This window comes from Rhipicephalus microplus, chromosome X (genome assembly GCF_043290135.1).
Source record: "Rhipicephalus microplus isolate Deutch F79 chromosome X, USDA_Rmic, whole genome shotgun sequence".
NCBI lineage: Eukaryota > Metazoa > Arthropoda > Arachnida > Ixodida > Ixodidae > Rhipicephalus > Rhipicephalus microplus.
The window spans coordinates 198,794,970-198,818,670 of record NC_134710.1 but is presented as its reverse complement, the minus strand read 5'-3'; the positions used below and the strand labels follow the sequence as shown (position 1 = coordinate 198,818,670).

At 43.6% G+C, this 23,701-nt stretch overlaps 2 protein-coding genes across 2 annotated transcripts in view; both read right to left on the bottom strand.

Moving 5' to 3' along the window:
- LOC142775925 (neuronal cell adhesion molecule-like) overlaps positions 1-23,701 on the bottom strand; it is a 935,753-nt gene that overhangs the window by 321,607 nt on the left and 590,445 nt on the right. The window lies entirely within an intron of this gene.
- Positions 18,837-20,592, bottom strand: LOC119187638 (RNA-binding protein Pasilla). The gene has a single exon (XM_037435724.2). The coding sequence runs from the start codon at positions 20,489-20,491 to the stop codon at positions 18,863-18,865; it is 1,629 nt and encodes a 542-aa protein (XP_037291621.2). The 5' UTR covers positions 20,492-20,592; the 3' UTR covers positions 18,837-18,862.

Genomic DNA, 23,701 nt, shown 5'->3' with positions numbered 1-23,701 from the left:
AATGGAAGCGAAAATGCTGTAGGCCCGTGTTCCCAGATTTGAGTGCACGTTAAAGAACCCCAGGCGATAGAAATTCCCGGGGCCCTCACTACAGCGTCTCTCATAGGGGTTTCGGGGCGTTTATCTTCACATATCAATCGGTCGACACAGTCACTGTTACGCGCACAAAAAGTCCTTTTCCGTGCAGCATGATTGAAGGTGATGCACACATGGCCCGATAACGATATCGTGTTCTCCTCTTAAAAGCGAAGCTCAAGCGTCCTCCAAGTTTTCCGCTCTAACAGCGAAACAATTTGGGGTCTACGCTTTTTCGTTGTTCGATGGGCATAGTCCGTTGTACGGCGCAGTAAATGCGAGGTACCCTCTACAAATCCATCGTTTTTCCATCACGGCACAGCACAGGCACGCACAAAACGGGTACCATAGCTTTTACGAAGTAAGGAAGCACCAACTACGCCACTATGCAATTCGTCATTCTGCTGATAAGTGTGGTACGCGCTACACATCTGTAAGTCACTATGTGTACTTTGTGGTTAGACTGATGGGAATGTCGAATAAGCGAATTCTAGACCACGCATTTTTTTTCTGCCATAAATGAAAACGGACGTGAGCGTGCTCACAGTTTGCATTGTTCTTTACTTAAGCTGCTCACATTTACCAGTTTCTAAGGGGCTAAGTACCTTAGATTTGTCAGTTGTGCGCGGTCCGTTGTGCGGCACACCACAGGCATGGTGCACACTATACGTCAAGATGATAAAGAAGAAGCGCGTTCGCACATGTACGGTGCCCGATGAGGAAGACGCTGCCATCACGGCGCAGCGCATGCGAAGCACCCACTATACGCTAGGAGGATGACGATGATAACGATGAAGAACAGGCGCGTTCCAGACCACACATTTTTTTCTGGCATCACTTCCATCGACGGAAACGACCATGGAAGTGATTTTGCCTGCCAAAGGCAAAGCGGACGCCGACAACAAGCTGCTACTCCGAAGGTGAAGGCATGGCATGCAGTAGCTCAACCTCTACTTAGACAGCAAGTTACCGCGGAGGACACAGCGACAAAATGGCAATGCCGACTTCAAGCTGCTACTCTGGAGTTGAGGGCATGAGAAGAGGCGACTAAACGGCGAAAACAAATGGTATAAACTTGACACACCTATTGCATTCATTTACATGCGCGAGTGAGAATTGTGATGAATTATTTGCGGTAAGAACAATCGCCCAACCTCATTCGGTCATCATGAAACATTTCGTGGAGATAGGTTGATTTTTTATGCACCGATAAGTAGTACTTTGCCGAAAAAGTGTCAGACGTGGATGACTGTTTTGCTATGGCAAAACAGTTTATAAATTATTGTTGTAGACTGAAAACTTTCCAAAACATAATGGCGGGTTATGACGGATATGGTGGATAAAGCTGCTATGAGATCAGAACACAGGTCACACGCGGTGCCGTAGTTGTCCGCCACCGCTGCCGCCGCCGGTGTATGTAATCAGTGTTGCAAGAAATAACAAAACACTCAGTAAATAAAAATACACAAATGACACAATAGAATTAGAATCTGGGTCTGCTGTGTACCAGCGCAGTATTAAACCACTGATACACGCCAGTGCTCGGACCTCGCTTCTAAACTGGCCTTAGGTAGCCTTGATGTCGGGAAAGGAATCACGTTATTATGAGGAATAAAGCGTGCTAGAACATCAAAGGAACACCTAGGCGTCTCACAAAGCAAATTGCGTAAAGAGTGAGTCATGCAATGCTCCAACTGATTAGAAAACTTATTCTTGTTCGTCATAGTAAGCCACTGCATAAAAAATGCACAAAATTCTTAACAAGTGTGCAGCGGATACCAAGCTTCTCCAAAAAGTGACGAAGGATAGCATAGTGAATGCCGGTTTACTACACAAAGTTGATGAATATTTATGGCGTAGTGGGTCCCCAGCAAGTGTGATCATGGCAGTTACTGGAGTAGTGTTTAAAAAAGTCTCTGAAAGGCCACTCTTCTAGCGTTTGCTGTGACTGTGCTGCGCATTCCGTGCAGGCCCGGCGTTTTCTTTTTATCGTTCCTATATCCTTAACTTCCCCACTGCTGCTCATATACATTCTCATATACCTGTACACAATACATACCTGTCACACATATACCTCTACACATATACCTGTCTCATATACGTACCACACATTCTCATATAACTGTGCACATGAAAGTGTATGTCCTAGTGTTTATTACAGGTGCGTAATATTTAAGCAAACAAGCCGTGTTAAGTAGCTTTTGTCACACACAGCTGTTTTATGCTGAAAGAGACAACCGGAGCTTATTAGAAAATACAGAGAACATAAAAAAATCTATAAGACACTGTGATCTTGTGTTTGTCCTAATAAAAAATTAGGTATTCTTCCTGCATATCCAGTACTACACTGCACTTTGCAAATTCGATGCTGCTAATGGTAGCACGTTAACCTTTGAGTTCCCTAAAAAGAATAATACTGACAAAAGGACAATGTTTTTTTTTTCGATGCGGTCAACATATATATTTAATTTTAGAGGAATTACGAGGTGTGCCAGAAAACTATAAGTTTGCGGGTCTCACACGATGAATAGCGCATAAAATCATACTTTGAAACATTTGCTTCAATAAATTTTAGTGCAGGGCAAGTATATATTGTGGTGAAAGATATCAATATTAAGAAAAACACATAATTGTTGTGCAGTAAATAGTACCACGTAGAGGTTGTGTAGGTGTGCGAACCGTTATTTTACATCCTTCTTAAATTGGCATGTGCAGCCCCGACTCTAATTTCATTCAACAAGAGCTAACATCGAAAAAATAGTGGCTCTAGCGATATTTTTTTTTCTTTTAAGTGATGAAGACATTCGCTGATGAGATTTCGTGAAGCACAAAGACAACAGGACTGGTGCACAAGGTTCCTATCACGTCCTCAGGGGGCCATGGTACGATCACCGAACTATATCTGGTTTTTAGCGAAAAATAGGAGTAGAGGGTCCATTGTGGCTACTATGCATCAAAATATCGACAGTATAGTAATTTTCAGAAAAAGATAAGCAGCAAAAATTGCCGAATGTTAGCCGCACCCCACGCCAGAAGTTTTTACACGAGGGCAGTGTTACCGAAATATGTTTTAGAAAATATCCTCCGTAGCACTCATAATTACCCTATTTTATCCAACACCATTATGCTTACTATCCTAAATCTTATGCCTAAGCTCAAAATAGTGCAGTATATAATCAATGTACAGGAAGCATTAAACTGTACCGCATGCAGACGTGTAGTGGCGCTGTAGTCGGTGGATACTTTCAAAATTATTTTGGACAAATTCGGAAAGATAATGAAGCACTCGAAATACATAAGATTGAGAAGAAAAAGTGATACAGTATTTGTATGGAAAGAAGGTTGACTCACAGTTTGTAAAAGAGCTGGGAGACTCATTAGCAAGTAAACAGCTGGCAGTGTAAGGAATATGCTGACAAAAAGTGTTGAGCAAAACATCACAAAGGCGAAAACTATATATATATATATATATATATATATATATATATATATATATATATATATATATATATATATATATATATATATATATATATATATATATAGATATAGATATGTCTATATATATATATAAATATATATATATATATATATATATATATATATATATATATAAATCCAGCTTTGGGTGATGATTATGAAGGTAAAAAAATATACGCAAAATCACACTTTACTATAATTGAAATTGATGCGCTCTGTCAACTGAAGCGAACTCGGGTTGCCCTAGTGCGCATACTTGTAAAGCGAGCTTCAGTGAAAAATAGAAACGTGAATGCGCAGGAAAGAAACGAGGTAGTATACGTTTCATTGAAGGTAAAGACATAATCTGGGTGCTTATCATGGAACTAGCATGCATAAACTTTAGCGTTTTAGGGTAATTGAAAAAGCAAACAAGTTGGCGATAAAAATAAGTAAGAGATGATACAGGGATCGGTAAGTAGACAAATAAAAAAAGCAGCTAAACTAAGGTTAATCAGCGCTGAGGTTCATTACGTTGAGCTGAGAATTTAGAAATGTTTTAATAGGATAAGATCCTTAGTTTATTTTGAGAAAATTATGCCATGACATATTCCTATGAATAATAATAATAATAATAATAATAATAATAATAAATTCTGCCGCTTGGTGAAGTAGGCCAGCGCCTCGTCGTTATGAGGACGCCATTTCAACCACTAATCCACTGTCATCAAAAAACCTCGCATGATCTCTTGCACACTCACGTAAGATAACTCGAAGGCGACAGGGTCCTTATTTTTCATCTTCTCTATCGATTGCGTTACCCGCCTTCGAAAGACTGGCGTATAATCTTTCACATCTGTCCAATGCTGGTGACATGTCAATAAAATTTTTTGTATGAATGTTTTCGCGTGTACATAGTAATCTCACCTTCGGAGATGTGTACATCTTTCACTGAACGATGACGAGTGGATAGGAGAAATTACCCTACGCTTTTTAGGAAAATCGCATTGCCACACTACTCGTCTACGCTGTCTGAAGTAATCTGTAAGTATCTTACAAAAGGGTAAATTACCCCATGATCGGCGTCCCCGTACCAGTGCCGTTTTTAAAATAAATATTCTTGAGTATACAGGCCACTGAGGAATCAGATAATTATTAAGAAACCACCTTCCTCAGGCGTGTCCAGAATACGAAGCGTAGGTTCATTGCGGAAGTCATCGTACAGGGCAGTGGTCTCAAACTAACCTCACTAAGAGGCCGGAAGTCACAAAATAAGCCCCACGAGGGTCGGTACAGTGAAGAAGGTGAGACAGGGGAGGAAAAAGGAAGTAGTTTGTACATGTTTTCAGCAAGCATTACCATTTGCAAGAAACCTTTCCTACATCTTTATTACGAGTCATTTCTGAAGGATAGGCCATGCCAAAATGCCAGCATGTTTACAGCAATCGCCAAAAAGAATAATATGTGAACGCCGGCTCTGAAATGGAGTTCTATATTTAGGATTATGTTTAACACATGGTGACCACATGTGGTGCTTCACGAAAACATTGCTTTAGAACAGTCGCACTTTCTATAAATTATAAACACACTCATGAAACAAATGAAAGCATGTGGTAAAAAGACAAGAATGTGCAGGCCCACGTTAGAGACCCCTGGTATAAGGCACTGGTGGTCATCTTGCCATGCAGTTTTAAATACTCATACCAGGTAGTTCATATAGCGATATAAATGAATTCTTAGGTATAAAGTTTCCTTAAAAAAGCAAAAAACATCAAGTGAACGGTCAAGGCAAGAAGACATCTTAAATGCTCAAATCATGAGTTAAGGTTTGGGTGGGGTAAAATCAAACCCGGGGCAAAACGCGACACTTTGACTTTGCTGACTTCTGAGGATAATACAAAAAGTACTTTTATTTTTTTTTCAATTCTTCAGGGATACGTGCTGGTAGTTGTCTATGTTTTTAGGTGTAAAAGTTTGTCATTGCTCACAGCTTTCGCACAGGAAAAATTACGCAGATGGTGTCGGTGTTTTCGCGACCCGACAAAAAAGGGACGAACTTCTGCTCATTGAAATTTTTAGATCCCTGCATGAAGCTACTTCGACATCAATACAAGAACGTTCATATTTATTTTTTTATTTTAATTCATTCTACAAGCTACAACCCACCCAAACATTGGTTTACTGGATGCACACAGAATTTTTTAAATTACGGCATGTGGGAAGGGCAAAACGCACCCAAATAATACTAGGAGCGTAGCTCCTTAAGGCGTGGGTCTGTCTATCCCTTGTATGTGTGTAGTAGTACGCAACCACCGGTGACACATACCCGCTCTAGAGCGGCTATGTGCCACAGGGGATGCGAGATGGTAGATGGCGGTATTGGAGTGTTCACTAGATGAACGCACGGACGGACGGAGAGACAGACTAGCAGACGGACGGACAGGTATATAGACGCGCGGACGTACGGACGGATCAACGCACGAACAGACAGACAGGCAGATGGATGGACGGACTCACGGACGGGCGCACTGAGAGATGGACGAACGCATGGATGAACGCACGGATGGTCGCGCGGAGGGACGGAAGCAAGAATGAACGGATGGATGGAAGCACGGACGGGCTGACGGACGCTTCGCCCCAATCATCATCATTCACTCCGTGGATATGCTGTAATTTTTTTCGCATTCCAAAAGTTGTAAAATAACAAGTGAGAGAAAATCTGAATATCATCGCTTCATGAAGCCTGGCTGACAAAGTTGAAAGCCACGAAATGCACGTCTATTTCTCTATCAAAGCAGTAAAAAGAGGCGAAGAAGATTTGTCAGCACGTATCTAACCTCCAATCATTAAATATTCTGTTAAAGTGAAGGTGCTCAAGACATCACTAGCACAAAGAATAACGTGGGGGGCTTGATCTGCTAAGAGTTTTGTAGCAACACAGCGCTAGGTTCAGTCTAGATTATTTTTGTGGTGTGCAAAGAGTTGGCCAATAAAGACTGCGTGGATCCCACGGAGTGAATTTTAGGCGATTCTACTGCAGAACTGAAATTGATTTTTTTCCCACTCTCTTGTTTTTCCCTCCGCTGTGGCTCGTCTTCTCCCGCAATTTGGGGCAAAGAGATACATCTGGTGCGTTTTTTATTTGTTTTTCTAACACCTCTTTGAACTGTGGCGACATTATCATAATTATGTAGAACGTATCTTCTATTCAAAGAGTAGTTTCTCTATTGACACTTCATTGGAAAGAGTGAAATAAAAAGAATATATTCACTATTGTTGAATTTTTATCGCATTTTACCCTACCTTACCCTAGTTATCGTCGTCAGCTTCACTACGCCCACCGCAGGGCAAAGGCTCCTCCCGTATTCCGCGCAACAACTTGGTACTTCTCTCCTTGCTGCTGCCACTTTTTACACGCCAAATTTTTAATCGCATCGGCCCCTCTAAGTTCCTGTCTCACTAATCTCCTCAATTATTTACTTTACGGTGCATATTGCAACACTTGAATTGTGGCGAGCGAATTGGCAAGGCCTCTCTAGTATATGCAAGAATAAAATCTCAGGGTTGCGCCTATTGATGAGGTATGCGCTCTGCAATTTGCAATAAAAACCAAATGGCTATTCATCTATGTTCCATTGAATGAAATTGTGCACCATAGCACTAATTTGGAGATGTCTGGTCGTAAATTGTGCTGCGTGGTACGTTGGTGCTGTCAACCACTTACCATATAAGCTTGCATCAAGCAGTTCTCTATAACATCGTTTCAATAAGTGTAATAATTTTAGTTTGTATTGAATATTGATTTCTTTTAAATGGATGTATTTTTATAAAAAGTAACAGGAACGTAGAGTATATTCTTGAATCTGTGGTACACAGCCAAATTAGGGTATTGGCAAAAAACAGATAGTTTTAGAGTAGAGTTTTCATGTAAAGATTGAAATTCGTATAAAGAGGCCAGAGGGTAGGAAAGAGGAGTTATACGGAAGTGTGAAAGTGCGTAATTGGTGTACATACGGCCACTAGGACTTGACAAATAAAGCAGCGATCTAGGCGTGTTGAGGCACAATTACTAGATACAACAGCGCAAGGGACAGATGTACTGAAGAAAAATGACAAGAACGAGCGCTGACCTTGTTTTTGTGTCATCCGCATACTTCTTGCGCTGCGAAACATGGTAAGATTTCTGGACTTGACATATAGCTGAAGTTGCTTTATGCTTCAGCAGTGAACGTCAGCCATTGTTTATCATCGCTCTTTTAGAGAGAGTGGGCGGTGATGCCTCTGCTGCTGGTATGCAAGCACCGGATTTAGGATTCCCTATAACGCTCAAGTGCTTTGAACTGTAAGTGTTAGAATTTTAGTGCAAAGCATGCAGAAAACAGTAGCTATGTGATTGTCCCATGAATAAAACCCATGGATATGAAGTTTTAGAAATGTGTTGGAATCTGATTGGCAGTCTCACCCCCTTGCCGTGGCTTGACAGAAAAGAGAATGAATGATTCTGTAGCAGTGCAGAACAATACTGATAAGCCTCACAATCTGCAACCTATATACTTGTTCACGGCATAATCGTTCTTGACCTGGTGAAAAAAACACTGTCCTGCAGGTGATGTTCGAGCAATGTACGTATGTTATATCAACCTGACGGCAGTGCCAGCAAGAAGGAAGGGCACCGAGGGGCGACCATAGGTGAGCGCAGAGTTCTCTCTCCAGAAGCGCGAAGGTTGTTCGTAGTGCCCCCTTTTCCTATCAAGTCTTTCTATGAGGCACACTTTAGGACAACCCTTCTCGTAGGGGACAAAGGGGGATGCCCCTCCTACCTACTCCTTGGTGCACGCCTAACGGGACGACGTTTCCGGAGACATCAGCGAAGAACCAATAGGGTTTTTCGTAAGTATTATGCATTGACGAGCTCAGGTCTAATAACTCGCGGAAACAATTATGTGCTTTATCCCGTGCTTTATCTATTCGATGCTGTATCCTTATTACATGTGTCTTGATACGCCGACAACAAGGATTGACTTTTTCTGCATTTATGTCACTTCAGCACGCTGATGTAGCGCACAAAGTCATTTCAAGTTAGTAACAGTGTGTGCACTCTGCGGTGAATGTCCTTTTACACGACATCTCCATTCTAGATGATAGAAGTATGGGCACTCAATTTTCCACATAAGCAAGCTGCTATAACGCTCTCTGGGCGCTCGTCTTCAGGAGGGCCCCCCGAATTAGCTCATAGAACTTTGCGCTACCTAGATGAAACAGCCAAACTTCATGCGTTAAACCTTTTTAGAAGGCCATGGGAAGCCAACGTTGTTCCTGAAGAATAGAAGCGCAGCCGTCTGGTAGAGCTGACAATAAAATTAGGGTAGCTGCTTTTACTTACATCACACCACACTCTCCTAATTGATATTTCTTCGTTTGTTTTTTGTATTTTTGAATGCTACAAAACTGAGTGTTTTTTTGGATTCGCTGACAATTACCTTCACTTCATGGCGGGATTTTGACAAGACTGTCTATTGATTTACAATGCCATAGAGCTAGTGTCGGCAGTACAACAGCATAAATGTGCGAAGCTATTAGCAGTGGTACATGTTTTCTGTTTGGCGGGTACCTCCAACAAGATTCACATCAAGCGATACTCGATCACGCTTTTATGAAATTAACTTCATTTATTACGATAAATTTAAAGCTAACTCACCCGAACGTTTTTTTTTGTAACTGTTGAAAATATCCGACTTTCAAGAACTACACGTGAATTGGCATCCCAAAAAGCAGTATTTTAAAGTCTCGTTATTTAATCTACCGCTGATTGTACTGATAGCACCATTGCTAGGAATAGTGAATGTACTGATGCTTTGTAGACACGGTGTGTACAGATGCACACACCAACTTCAATGACATGTCACGCACTGCGTGTTTCATTATATGGCTTGAAGCTAAGTGTACACATTTGTGCAGGCCTCCCGAGCAGACAAGTAGCGATCATTTTATTGGGATAGCGATTATATGGACACTCTCAGCTGGATGTTGCCACCGGAGTCGACGTAGATCAGCGTATATGTATACGTACCCACACAGGGTCTTCCACATAACTTGAGCTAAGAATTTCAAAATAAAAGACACCTGAGTGGCGAATTGCACCAAACTCGTACTACTCGCACTAGCCTGAAGGTACTCAGGCTATTTTTTATTTCTCCCAATACGAATTCATTACTAATTTCTACCTAGTTTTTAATAATGTGCTGAACACCCAATATATGAACACTGAGATGTTGAGCAATTCAGAAACCACCAACTAAATTGTTTCCTGTACGATACGTCTAGCACTGTTATGTTCTCCACGTTGTAATAAAAGCCCTCGATGTTGGAAAAAAAGCCGCGTGACGGACCGCAAGCGCACTGCTAGAGTGCTGCGACAGGCTTTCTTTACAACGCGGAAAAAATAATAGCGCTAGACGTATCGTACAGGAAACAATTCAGCTGTTGTCTGAAAGTGCTCTACATCTCAATGTTCATAATTTGGGTTTCCAGCTCCTAATTATAAATAGGTAATTAAGAATTAATAAATATTTGTATGGAGAGAAATAAAAAATAGCCTGAGTACCTACAGGCTAGTGCGAGTAGTATGCCCTTGGTTCGATTCGCCTCCTAAGTGCCATTCACTTTCACATTCTTGGCTCGTAGGCCCGTGTGCTCAGATTTGGGTGCACGTTAAAGAACCCCAGGTGGTCGAAATTTCCGGAGCCCTCCACTACGGCGTCTCTCATAATCATGAAGTGGTTTTGGGACGTTAAACCCCAGATATCAATCAATCAATCATCACATTCTTGGCTCAAATTATGTGAGACCTCCCGTGTATATAAAAATGCAAGAAAAATAATCGTGAAAAAAAGACTTTGACAGGTGGAATCGAAAGCTGGACCGCTGAATTGTGAGTGCGAGGCGTTAGCCCCTGAGATACGAAGGAACACTTCATTCAGTGGTTAAACGGCAAGCTATTTATATCTACCACTTACCGCTGGTGAAGGGCATCGCGGCGGGGAGAGGGCTATGGCGTTTTATGCGTTACCAGCAAGATGGCGCAGTGAGAGCGAGTCGCCACATCCTCACGACGCGGCGGCACGCATAATGATCTCCCTCGCGTACTTTGCCCCATAGAGAGAGGGCATGGTGGACGATCACGCGCACGCTTGCTCATCTCGCGGTGGGGACAATCTAACGCCTTGGCTGGCCTCGGGTTTTTACCAGAACGATTCTGTTGTAGTGATCGGGTGCAGGAAAGTAACTGCAACTGTTTTGAAAAGGGTGCGCTTTTCCGACACAGCGAAGTGAAAACTGAGACGCTTATTCGCATTCATCTGTACCTGTGAGTCCGTTTCGTGCGTCACTTATGCGTGACAAATGGGGAGTATGTTTCGATCTGCTTGCCATTCTGCATGTGACCTTCAAATTTGTTGCTCTCGCATTCATAGTTTCACCTTTGTGGCAAAGCTGTGACTTTTTTTTTTCATTATGCTAGAATTGCTGCCCAAGATCAGTTTGCTTCAACGCTACCATGTTCGATGATTGTTCAATGTGATGCGCTTCAAGAACAACACGAAAAGTTTTTTCTTCACTCGAAACAACTGCAAAAAAACAAAGTTTGCATAAATTTCGTACATATTAGTAGATTCTTCTTATGGCAGTAAAAAGCTGACTGGTAGCAGAATATTTAGAATAATATTTCAACGCTCCTTGATTTTAATTACTAAAACTCACACAAACCAACGTTTTCCTTCATTTTGGTTCTTTAAATATAATACTGAGTGCCCTAGAATCATGCCACGCGAATTTGATGCGTTTCTGACAGTGCATCATAATTCGTGACTGAAGGGAATGATTATATCTATTTCTGGGCATCAGCAGTGAGATACCTTCAAGTTAGTGCAAGGCTACGAAATGCTCATAAGGAGGCAGCTGGCTATGTTGGTACGGAAGGTTCAAGATTCTCGACAGGAAAACGGACAGTGACATCCACTTTTGGGGCAAACACGGTGCACCGTGGTCGCGCTCCGCGGAGCGCCACCGCACAAGGTGCGGCCGCACATCGAAGCTAATTGGAGCATGCGCACAGGCATTGCTTCATCTCTTGTGTTGTGTTCGAGCGCTGTGCTTGCATTGCTGGGAAGCACGCTCAACTATCAGCATGCGAGTAGCGATTGAGCGCTCAGCAAGGACATTGCAGGAAAACGCGCTTCGCTTATTGCAATATTGTGCAGTTTTCTACGTACAATGTGAGCGATTCCTTCCTTCACGGCCTGAATCGCAATCAATTGCATGCATCTGTGCAAATTGCTCAGGATTGCCTTGGTTTATCACTGGGCTACCCGACCTCCAAGAGAGTTGTAGAAAATGGCTTAGTATATTTTCCACAACCCGTGACTCTTTAGCGTTACCTGGCACGACGAAGCACATGGGCTCGCTTAATATCCGCGCCAATGAGAATTCAGCCAAAGTGACTGTGCTTCGCGCAACGCAACAATGATCTGGACGTATGCTGTTTTTGTATACGCTTGAATATTATGAACCACCTAGACTCCTCACACAGCCACCTAATAACGGGTTTCATGCACCCTGCATGATGGTGGCACCCTTGTTTCCTCTGTTATAAAGCGTGAATCTCCGTTTCTAGTGTTTTCCTTGTCTATTACTTATACGCAATAGTCCAGCCTGTTGTTGCAGCCTTCTAGGTGTTCGCTTTTTTCTCTCCTCTGATGATAGATACTTCTCTGCAATGGAGTTAGGCAAAAATTGACCCTTTGCCATGGTCACCAGTTTATCCAACCGTACTCGTTATTCCTTTTTAGAGCTAAGCACTTCAGGAACCCGGGCTGTCACGTGATATTGTCGTCGCTTGGCGCAACGCAGGAAAAACCATGTATAGCGTGGCCATCTGTGGCATAATGAGCACGCGCTCTCGTCAAAAAGAGGAACTCTTCCTCTTGTTTTTCGAGCGCCTTGATGATGATATTGAGTGCAGAGCACGTCCGAGACATTACCTTTCGAAGGCTGTCATTGCTTCGCATAACGAAAGGTTAAGCCCGTATAAAACAGGAAAAAAGGATGCAATTGAGATAGAGAAAGAGAAAAAAGAAAAAAAAGGAAGGAAGAATATAGAAATCTATAGAGTTAGGGAAAGAAGACAAAACCAAAAATGTCTGGAAAAGAAAAAAATGGAGAATTGGAGTGCCGAAAAGAAGCTCTCCCCCCTCCCAATCCTCGCACTTCCTTCAAGCAGGGCTGTCAGCACATAGTGCGAAGCTACCCTAACTTTTTTTATGTACAGCACTTCCTAATGGTTCTCTTTACCATCCATAGACAAATGGCCTAGTAAAAAATCTCGAGCAGAAACGTAACCAAGATTTCCACAAAAAAAGTTCGCGTGGAACGGAATTAAAACGTCTCCTACAAAATCCTCTCGTCCATAACGTTCTCTTTTTAACACCGTACAGTGTGAGGCCAACCCATTCATCGTTAAGCGGTACCCACGTGATCTACCTTGCATATTAAACTCAAATGTTTGAAAGACATCCCGACGTAGCCTGCCCTCTCAGTGGTCTTTGCATTATGGCTTCTCAAGATTACTCTAAAGGTAATTTGGCTCATTCTATTATTTGCTTGACAATCTCGCTATTGAATAAAATAGTCAATTTGGCGCCAAAATCACGTCCACACAAATGAAAAAAACACATCGACTGGAACCGTGCTCATTTGCAAGTACTGGTGACGTTACTATGAGGCTATAGTTGCTTTCGGAGCTATGCGCATCGTTTAGCGAAAAAAGAAACAATGGCCGAATATTTTCTAGAAGCTTTAGCCGTAAGACGTTCTTTTACTCATCATACTGATGTTGCGACAATACCCAAATTTTGAGACTTTATTAATGTATATTGCTCTATCCATTCTGTTGCCATGACGAGTAGTTCAGCTATGGTTAAAAGAATATAGCTTTCGTGACGCTGAATTACAATGCGGAGGAGGGGGGGCGGGTTGAAATCAGCGCTTCTGTATGTAGGAACACTGTTCAAAATTTTCTGGAGCCATTTACTCTAGGTTTTGAGATATGCGGGGTCGCATTGAGACGTTCAAACAAGAAGCACTGTGTTGGTGAGAAGAGGAACAACCCAGTAGCTTTGAACCAGATGCCTCAAACTGACCTCTTCTACCAGCCGACGGACACGAAGTGTGGTCCCGCAAGGGCTGGGACAGTGAGGAAGGTGATTGAGGTGGTGAGGTGAGGTGCGAGTCGCTCAAAAGAATGTGCTACCTTTTGAAAGCGCGCTTCTCAAGTGTCTCATGTGTGGATCATTTCTCAAGGGGGCTTGGGGTCAGGATTGGAAAAAAGCATCGGTACTGCACTCCAGAACACTTGACGCCGATTCCGAAATAAGGTGACTATCTTCCACGGCTATGCTTCAATACATGGTTACTATATGGTGTTAGACACACACGCACACACACACACACACACACACACACACACACACATGCTTGAAACAAGTACCATCTTTTTCACTTAGCAGAAGAAAGTAATTAATCGCAATTGCGAAGTAAGTATTTCGGGTCTCATTTAACAATATCACAAATATTGTATTCTTGATGAAGCCGCAACGTATTTGCGACTCCTTTTTTCATCATGAACTATACAACACGCTGCTCAAACTGCACAGCAAGCGAAGCGCGCTTTCTTGCAATGCACTTACGGAGTGCTCACTCACTACTGGTATGCTGATGCTCCGATTAGCTTTGATGCGCGGCAGCACCGTGTGTGCTGGCATCCCGCGGAGCATGGCCTTAGAGTTACTGTACATGCTCTAAAGGTAGCATATACAGTAACTCTAAGTGGCCATGGTGCCCCGTGCTCACACCAAGAGTGCACGAAACTTTACACGACTGAAGTTTACGCCAAGATATATGACGAGTTACACAATACACATCAATGACCAGCATACCCACTACAAGAAAAGTCATCGTTCATTAGGTGTCACTGAGGACCAAGACTTCACCAGAAGCAATCATGCCAATATAAATTGAATTAATAAAAATGGCTGATATTCCAAATCTGTAGTAATTGGACGATGTCCCCAAGTCAGAGAATATGTTGGGAGCTTCTGTACCAGAAACAATCCGGTAGTTTACAATTCGAAGCAAGAGTGACCTAACGCAAAGCAGTATTCAAGCAGAAAACACAAAACACTAATAGAACAAAATACACAATTCAGTAAATATGATAGTGGGCCTATAGCACATCACATGGAAGACGAGAAATTGCAGGCAAAAAAACAAACAAAGAAAACAACATATCAATCTTCTTATTCAAAAACACTGAAGATCAAAAAGTATTTCTAAAAATGTACAGTAAGCGATCTGATTATTCTGCTCGAAGCAAGTACATCTTTATTTCTACTTTATATTAACGCAAGTACTTCGCAGTTCTCGTAAAATGGAAAAATGTTCCATATCGAAGTAGAAGTGAACTGTACGTAGTTTGCTTTTCCCCACATACTGAGGCGTCTTGAAAAAAGAAAGCTATTAATTAACGATATAACAATAATTTGGCAGAAGAATAAATCATCAGGCTGGATGGTAGAAATGCTTTTTGTGGCAGTTCATTTCTCACAAATCTTTAGAATTAACCACCCACGATAAATTTATTGTGTTCCAAGATGGGTAGTGATGTTTCGCATTGGAAAAGCATGAACAGCAGGCAGTTATTTTTATGCCTTGATTTTATTGAAAAGTTCAGGCATGGGCACGAATAACGTAATCGGCATTTCCCAATATTTTTTACTATTACCCACATAAGAGGGAACAAAATAAGAATAACGTGGCTGTCATGTTATACGTGAAAAGTAAGGACATGTTTTAGATCCATATACCATAAGCCTTTTTCGTTTAATCACGAAATGTTTGTTAGCGAAAGGAAGGAACTTGGAGCATTTCTATCTGTGGGATGCCGTGTCGACGTATGCACGAATCCCAAGATACAGAAAAAACAAACATAGTGCATGTTTGTTCAATTATGGCAGCAGCATCGCGTGAGCATTCTGGCACTGTGCTCTTCAAGGTAAGGGAGCAAAATGTCGCTCTTCCAAACTTCGCAGCCTAGTTTTGCAGTCACTGCCAATGACGTAGGTCTCTGGTGACGCTGTGGTGGCGCTGCGACTTATTCCATATGAATGCAGCGTGCGTCGTGTGACGCCGGTCCGAATGATAGAAAAGTGGAGGCTGCGCAGAATGGTGCGCAGATTATGCCGTCTCATAAGTTCCACCCCCCACCCCCACCCCCTGTGGAGTGGAGAGCAATGGTGGCTTCTAGCAGTCGTAGGTTATACGTGACGTCGAGAGCGTGTAGTGAGAGTAGCAGGCTCTGATGCAAGGATTGTAAATGAGTGTGTGAGGGTGCGCTCGCGTTGTGTGGCTTTAATTCAAATTTTCACATTCAATTTCAATTCGATTTTCTTCTCATATATACAGTACTTTTGTGCAATGAACTGTTGCGCCAGTAGCCAAAGACTAGTGCAGGCCCATAGTCAATGTACATATAGCAGCTACAACGTCATATGCATATCTAATACTGAAGAACAAAATCTTAATGGTGAACAAAATACATAAACTACACATCAAACCTAAACAAGTAGTGCATTTTACACTAACTCCAAAAAAATAATTAGTGACAGTGCTAAATACGTCAGAAGTAAATTACGAAAGATCAAAGAACTTTGGGAGGTGCTATGTTTCATAGCTGACGTGAAATGATAAGCCATTTTTACTTCAAGGGGTACTACGTCAAAAATTTTGTGGCTGTCAGAACCGATGTATGCTGCCTCAAGCTGGTAAATCAAAACATGAGCGTTGTTCCTGTTCACGCACACGACGAAGTTTTTGTAGTGAGGAACATACAAGTAGGGTCCAGGGTGGCTGAAGAGGCCTGCAGATAGTGTTGTTTCGGAGGAAAGCGTGCGTTAATGTTGCTCATCAGGGCACCATAAAGCGCATTTTGTTTGGGTAATACTGACATATGCACTTGAACGTGAGTGCTGACGTCAGGTCACACAATAAGGTATACCGTTTAATACACCAGTGCTGTCGACGTACCGGATAAGACCACGACGTAGGCTCAGCTACTACACTTTCAAATACACATTGATTCACCTCTTATTGTAATTACACATGGCATGGAAATCGCCGAACTTTTCCTGTGAACAAAATATTTTTGATATTTCAAACTGTACTCAGGGAGAATGCAAACTAAAATAAAAAGAAACTTAGAGGAGAAGAGGGCTGCTAAAAGAGCTAGGAGGATATGATGTTAAGCTTTGCTGATGGTGAGAAACTGCAGCAATTTAGGAGTTGTTGCATCAATATACACCATATTGTAACGGCCACTGAACACACAAAAGCGAAATACACTTTAACACAGGTTCAATCTGGCAGTCATTGCCACCAGCCTCACTGTTCTCAGTACACCTCGTCTGCCTCATTCTCTGTCCTCCAGCTTTCCTCTGCTAGTATCCCACTACCCGTCAGTTTACCTCATAACATCTACCCACCGGGGAGGAGGAAGGAGGTTGAACAAGGGGAGAGGGTGTGAGGTACAATTGCTTCTTGAGGGCAGTTTTACTTACGTTCTTGACCAATGAGCAGTCCATGGTGCTGCACTAAACGCAGTGGTCAGTCTTTGCGATGACGAACTGTCTTCATTTTCAAGACACAGGCCGTTGTGGAAAACTTGCACGGGGTGATAAAAAAAGCTGTTTTCGACAACAGTGAGCTTGGGGAGAATCTTGTGCCGCACGGTATGTGACTTCAACTCCCGGATCACGAACAACGCACTGCCTCTTTGCGCTGCTTTTTTAATGTTGTTCTTCGAAGTGCGAACCTGGTCCTCGTAACTTGTCTCTTGGCTCGGTGGTCTCTCTACGATTATTTTACTTGTCACCACCTGTTGAAGAGCTGGTTCCTGCTTGATGTTGTTCAGCTTACGATGATAGTGACGTATGTCTTGCGCCTCTTTACCGTGCCCAGATATTCTAACGTTAGACGCAGAGGTCTCATAGCCGCCTGTCTTCGGTGATTCCCGGTAAGCTGTTTGAAGTGAGCGAAATAGTGGCGTCGGCTGTTGCTATGATTTCCATGGTTGACGCCGTAGCTTAGATCACAGGTTCTTTGATGCGTCTTGCACAGTCATTGTGGTTGGTCCCTGCAGTGATGGAAAGTCACAAAAAGTGAACTCCAGGCTCTGGAAATGTCCTTCAGCAAAGTCATGAAATTTTCTTTTTTTTCTTTCTTCGGTGTCGGCATCGTGCTTCTCCGCTTGTGCCACTCGCATTCACCAGATTCACTGAACTGCTGCTCTCAACAAAGCTGAGAGGTGCCATTTCACATACGGCCATCTCCTACGTTTTCTTCACCTCGTTGCACTAGTTTCGACATCATCCTCCGCATGCGTCCTTCTCAACAATACACACACCACCGACACAGCACATCGGTTCATCATGGCGCACGCTTGGCTTATTCTTGAAACAAACGTGGCTTTGTTCGTGAGCAATCACACGTTGGTCTCTGACGTCCTGAGTGCCCACTACTACAACTGAGTGGGGAACAAGAGCAGTATACTTCCTTCTATAGGTCAAGTCAAAGCGCACCTGTTCTATCAAGGCCTATACATTGCCAAGATATCCTCAAGCGCGTCCCTCGACCAGTCGTCCTTCGGGCATTTGATGCTGTTGAATCCCACCGCTACCACCAAATCTAACAGCAATTAAACACACAAAAGCGAAATACACTTTAACACGGCTTTGATCTCGCAGCAATTGCCACCAGCCTCACTGTTGATGATGATGATGATCATTCCACAGCCATGGCTCGCACCCACTCAGGGGATTGGCCAAGAATCGATGACCTAATTAAGTGAGGCTACTTTTCTATATTCCCTCACTGTTCTGAAAACACGTCGTCTTCCTCGTTCTTGGTCCTCCAGCTTTCCTCTGCTAGTATCCCACTACCCGACAGTTTACCCCATAACATCTGTCTGCCAGGGCCAAAGAAACCCACCAAAGGAGAGCATGCAAACAAGTGTGCACAAACCCCAAGAGTCCGACGACATGGAAATGGCCCACACTTCTGCACCTGTACACACCCAGACATGCGTGTGGTATATGTATATAAAATATGTATACTCATATGTTATAATGTTCTACTACTGTAATATCACTTTTTTTACACTTTCAAAAGAGGCGGGGGAAAAATTGAGGGGTCAGCCGAAAGAATTACATTCTCCACCACCCTAGTGAAGCACCCCGAGCGCATTCTTCTGTGATCTTTTGGCTTGCTCCTCGGCAATCTGCTGCTCGATCAGATACTGGGCCGTCGAGACTGCGTTTGGTGTGCCCGTGATGCTGACGATGTGGTTGCACGCGCACGACGCAAACGTGTCCTTCTTGGTGATCTCGATAACGGCGCCACTGAAGCGCTGGATCTCAACCAGTGACTTTCCCCCAGGTCCCAAGATGACCCCCACAATGTTCTCCCCCACCTCGAGCTCTTGCTTGACGGTGTCGGAGCACTCTTCGGCCACTGAGGGCAGCGGCGGTGACTTGCACATGGCCCCTTGCGACGGCACCAGCGCCGTGCCCAGCCCGAACGAGTTGTTGTTTACGGGCATGCCCCCACCTGCGCCGTTGTTGGCCGTCTCGCCCGGTGACCCTACTGCCGGCAAGTTCCACTTGAACGGGTCAAACACCATGTCGCTGTGGTAGCGCTCTGAGCGGGGCGAGCCGAAGCTGCCGCTGCCGACGGGACCGAACATGCCCGAGCTGCTGGCGACCACCGGTGGCGTGGTGTCTATCGGCGAAGTCGAGTACACTTGTTGCAGCGGTGGCGGCTGCGGCGGGCCCTGTCCTATCATGACCAAATTGGCACCTGCCAGGAGCGCACCGAGGCTAGGGCCCAGCATGCCGTACGTAGCCAGTGTGCCCATGGCCGTCGCGATGTCGGCTGTCGCCTGCTCCGTGTAGCCATTACTCCGCAGCACTGCCTTGACGTTCTCCAGCAGCTGGGCCACGTCGGCGCCCGGAAAAGCAGCCGGCACCGCGGCTCCTCCGAAGTTCGCCGTTATGCTTAGGCTGTTGAGGCTTGCGCTCGAGCTGTAGCTGGCCGATGAGTTGTTCACGGTGGAGTGCACGCTTGCCGGGTTAGCGTACGGTGATCCTGTCGGGTTGAAATTGGCCACGGGCCCAGTCACCTCTGCGTAAGAGACATGGAGGCAGCTGCCACTATGCGGGTCCTCCACAATTTTGGCCAAGATGAGCTGGCACGCCTTCTTGTTGTTGTCCATCTCGCCAATCACGGTGATGCAGCGCTCCGCGAGAATGTTGTCCTTGGACTTCTGGGAGATCTGCACATAGGCGCCACTTTCCTCCTTGATCTGCTTAATGTAGCGGCCACCTTTGCCAATGATCATGCCTGCCGTGCTGTTGGGTACCAAGATCTTCACCTGCTTTTCCCTCTCAGCTGGCTGCTTGTGGTCGAAGTCAATCGCAATCTTGGCTGTGGGGTCTGGCTTCTCCTTAATTTTCTCCATGATAAATTCATGGATGCGTAGAACGCCCTCGACACTCCCAGTGATTAGGCACACCCTTTCAGTAGTTCCTGGGTAGAAGTCGTTTGACTTGGACATTTTCACCCGGGCTCCCACTTTCTTTTGGAGCAGTGCAATGGTCTCACCACCTTTGCCAATGATGGCTCCGGCAGCCACAGCGGGTACGAGAATCTTGAAGTGGAATGTCCCATTGCCTTCTGGACGAAGAGGCGTACGATGCGGAAACGGTTGACCTTGCTGTAGCTGGTACCGGGGGGGAAGTCCGCTGTCGCACATACCGTGGGCCGCCCGGCGCGGAGCCATAGAAGAAGCCATCTCACCACTGCCACCAAATGTAACGGCCAATAAACAAAATCGAAAGGCACTTAAAAGGTTTTCACCTGGAAGCCATTACCACGAGCCTCGCTTTCCTTTTCTTTGCTTTGCTATCCTAGATACATGGCATGTACCCACTTTGGAGGATTGATCAAGAATGCAACGTAGAGACTGTTAAATGTTATTTTAGGTAAGGTATGATATTTAAAACCAAAAATAAAGAAATGAATTGGCAATTCAACTTATAAAATTCAACTTCACTACAAGTAATATGCTTTTGAGCCTGTATTCCAGACTGCCATAATAATCTGACGGGAATAATTTTGAAAACTTAAGCTTTAACCTAACGAAATGACGAAGAATTTGAAATACCAGATTAAAAAGGCACTCGTTCAGTATTTATATTGAAATTTCACATGGCACTCATCGAGTATTTATAATAAAATTGCACATGGCACCTCGTATTCCTCGATCTCTGTCCTCCAGCTTTCCTCTGCTAGTATTCCACCACCCGTCAGTTTACCCCATAACAATATTGATAACTATAAGAAGGAAACAAAAAAAAAGAACTTCATTTTGGTCCTGAAAACCACGACTGACGTCAGATTTTTCGGAACACAAAGGGGTGTTTTGATTGATTGCATTGAATATTTGATTGATAAGTGTGGTTTAACGTCCCAAAACCACCACATGATTTTCAGAGACGCCATAGTGGTAGACACCGGAAATTTCGCCCACCTGAGATTCTTTGACGTGAACCGAAATCCGAGAACACCGGACTAAAACACTTTCGCCTCCATCTAAAATGCAGCCGTTGCAGCCGAGATTCAATCCCGTGATCTGTGGGTCAGCAGCCGAGTACCTTAGTCATTAGACCATCGTGGCGGGGCAAAAAGAAAGCATGTTTTAGGCACCGAAAATAGGCAGGTAGATTGACGTTTGAGGCGTCCAAAATCGTACTTATGGGCACAATAAATTTTCACATAACCACATGTTATTTCAAACAAAAAATCACGTGAGCTCTATCTGTGAAGTCACAGTATCGGCATCAGGCCGAATCAATGAATGCAAAGCATTATATTGAATGGTTTTTTTGAAGTAAGGCTAAAAAGTTTGGTAACATATGAAATGTGAACACGGTCGAATATGCTTTGAGCAGCAGCGTTTCCCACACGCGCGGTGGCACGTTCTTCCTTTGTCTGGCACGCATGTGAGCCTGCCTTGCTTCAGTGCGACTAGCATTCTGTTGGAGCGGAAAAGCATCTGCAGTTGCTTGTAAAACGCGATGTGGCATAACATAGGCTGAACTACACACAGCGTTTTCACTGGCGTTCCTTGGTGTCAGTCGACGTCGACAATACCGGTAACGGCAGGGGAAAGTACATTTCTATTGCACTTCACCAAAACCTCCAACTCCGATTTTCCCAGACATTGCATGCAGTGTGGGCGTCGACACTGGAAGGAGCTAGATGGTGGGAGAAGCATGCTTGCTTGCTTGTTCCTTGATATGTGGCTTCCGCCCACCACTTGGGCTTGGCTATGAAACCAGGGTTCGGTGGGCTGATCAGTTTCCTTCGAAATATTTCAGTTTGCTTTGTTTATACATAAACGCACGTATACAAGCGCATGCACGAAAATACATAAAATATGGTTGAACCCTGACTCACCAAATCTTCCGCAAAACATTTCCGCCTACGCTACTGTTGATTGACTGATATGCGGTGTTTAACGTCCCAAAACCACCATATGATTATGAGAGACGCCGTAGTGGAGGGCTTCAGGAATTTCGACCACCAAGTGTTCTTCAACGTGCACCGAAATCTGAGCACACGGGACTACAACATTTCCGCTTCCATCAGAAATGCAGCCGCCGCAGCCGGGATTCGATTCCGCGACCTGCTGGTCAGCAGCCGAGTACCTTAGCCACAAGACCAAAGCGATTGATTTGTGGGGTTTAACGTCCCAAAACCACCATTGAAAGACCAAAGCGATGAGGCCAGCTACGCTACTGTGATGAACGCCTTACAAAGCAAATTGTAAGCAAAACCCTCGGAAGTTAAGTTTCCGTTATATTTTTTGTTTTGTTTTTCACTCTCTTTTCTACGGACAGCACTATGAGGTCTGGCATTCAACTGGCATTCGCCAACCTCTCATCCCATGTCAGTGCGGCGGCCAATGCGCACCAGCGAGTCCCACTTCATTGCGGCTAGCGGTTGTTTCTGGAAGTTTGGTAAAATGGAAGACCAGGTTGAACACCACAGTTCAGAATCATCAATGTTGTGAGGTAACATGAATAATGAGCTCAAACTGCCTCTCGCAGCAAACAATTTAGGCTTAATATTGTTCATATTAGCACGAATGTTGAAAGTAGGCCTTTATAGCAGTTATAAGCACTTAGACGCTAACACCAAGAATAGGCATTTATAGACACTTAAAAACACTATAAATGCTATTCACTTCTTATTCATGCTCATATTCAAAATGGCACAATAGCAGCGTAAGGAGCAGAATAAGCTTTTGCCTTAAATTCGGTCTCTATTGATAACACTCCACCATAAAATATTATTTCAATCGGCAGTTCAGTTATTAACAAGAGTTTATATATCTTTCTAAATATGTTGCTATCATCAACCTATTAGGTTCATTGGGTAGAGGAGGAACCATTAGGTAAATCTTTAATAGAGCCTTGAGGCACACCATTGGGAATAGCTTTTTGTACCATGTGAACTTTAGAACTAAAACTAACTTGAACTCAGTAATACAAGTAATTTTAATATCGTGACAGGATAAACGCCAATGGCTTTGTGCTTAAAGAATTTGATATTATTGTTATTAAATGCTTTTAATTACTACGCAAACAAGTAGTTGCGAAAAATTTTTCGTCCATCACTTTTGTTAGTTCGTGAGTAAGGTAGATGAGTGCCAGCTCTATGGAATATAAAGAGGGAAAATCAGACTGGAGATAAAGAGTATAATACGTAGGAAGATATTTTTTAGCTACAGCTCAATCAGTTGCTCATTAACATTGCGCGATTGAAAATAAAGCTCTCGTTTAATGTCTACGTGTTAAAATTAATCGTTGGAAAAAGATTTTGGCTTTGAGTGGACTTTAAATTAGCGTTATATAGCGTTTGTGTTGGATCTCTGAGCTATAGCTTTTCCCTGCTTTCTAAACTTGCAAAGCAAATTGATCACTTCCGAGTGGGCATG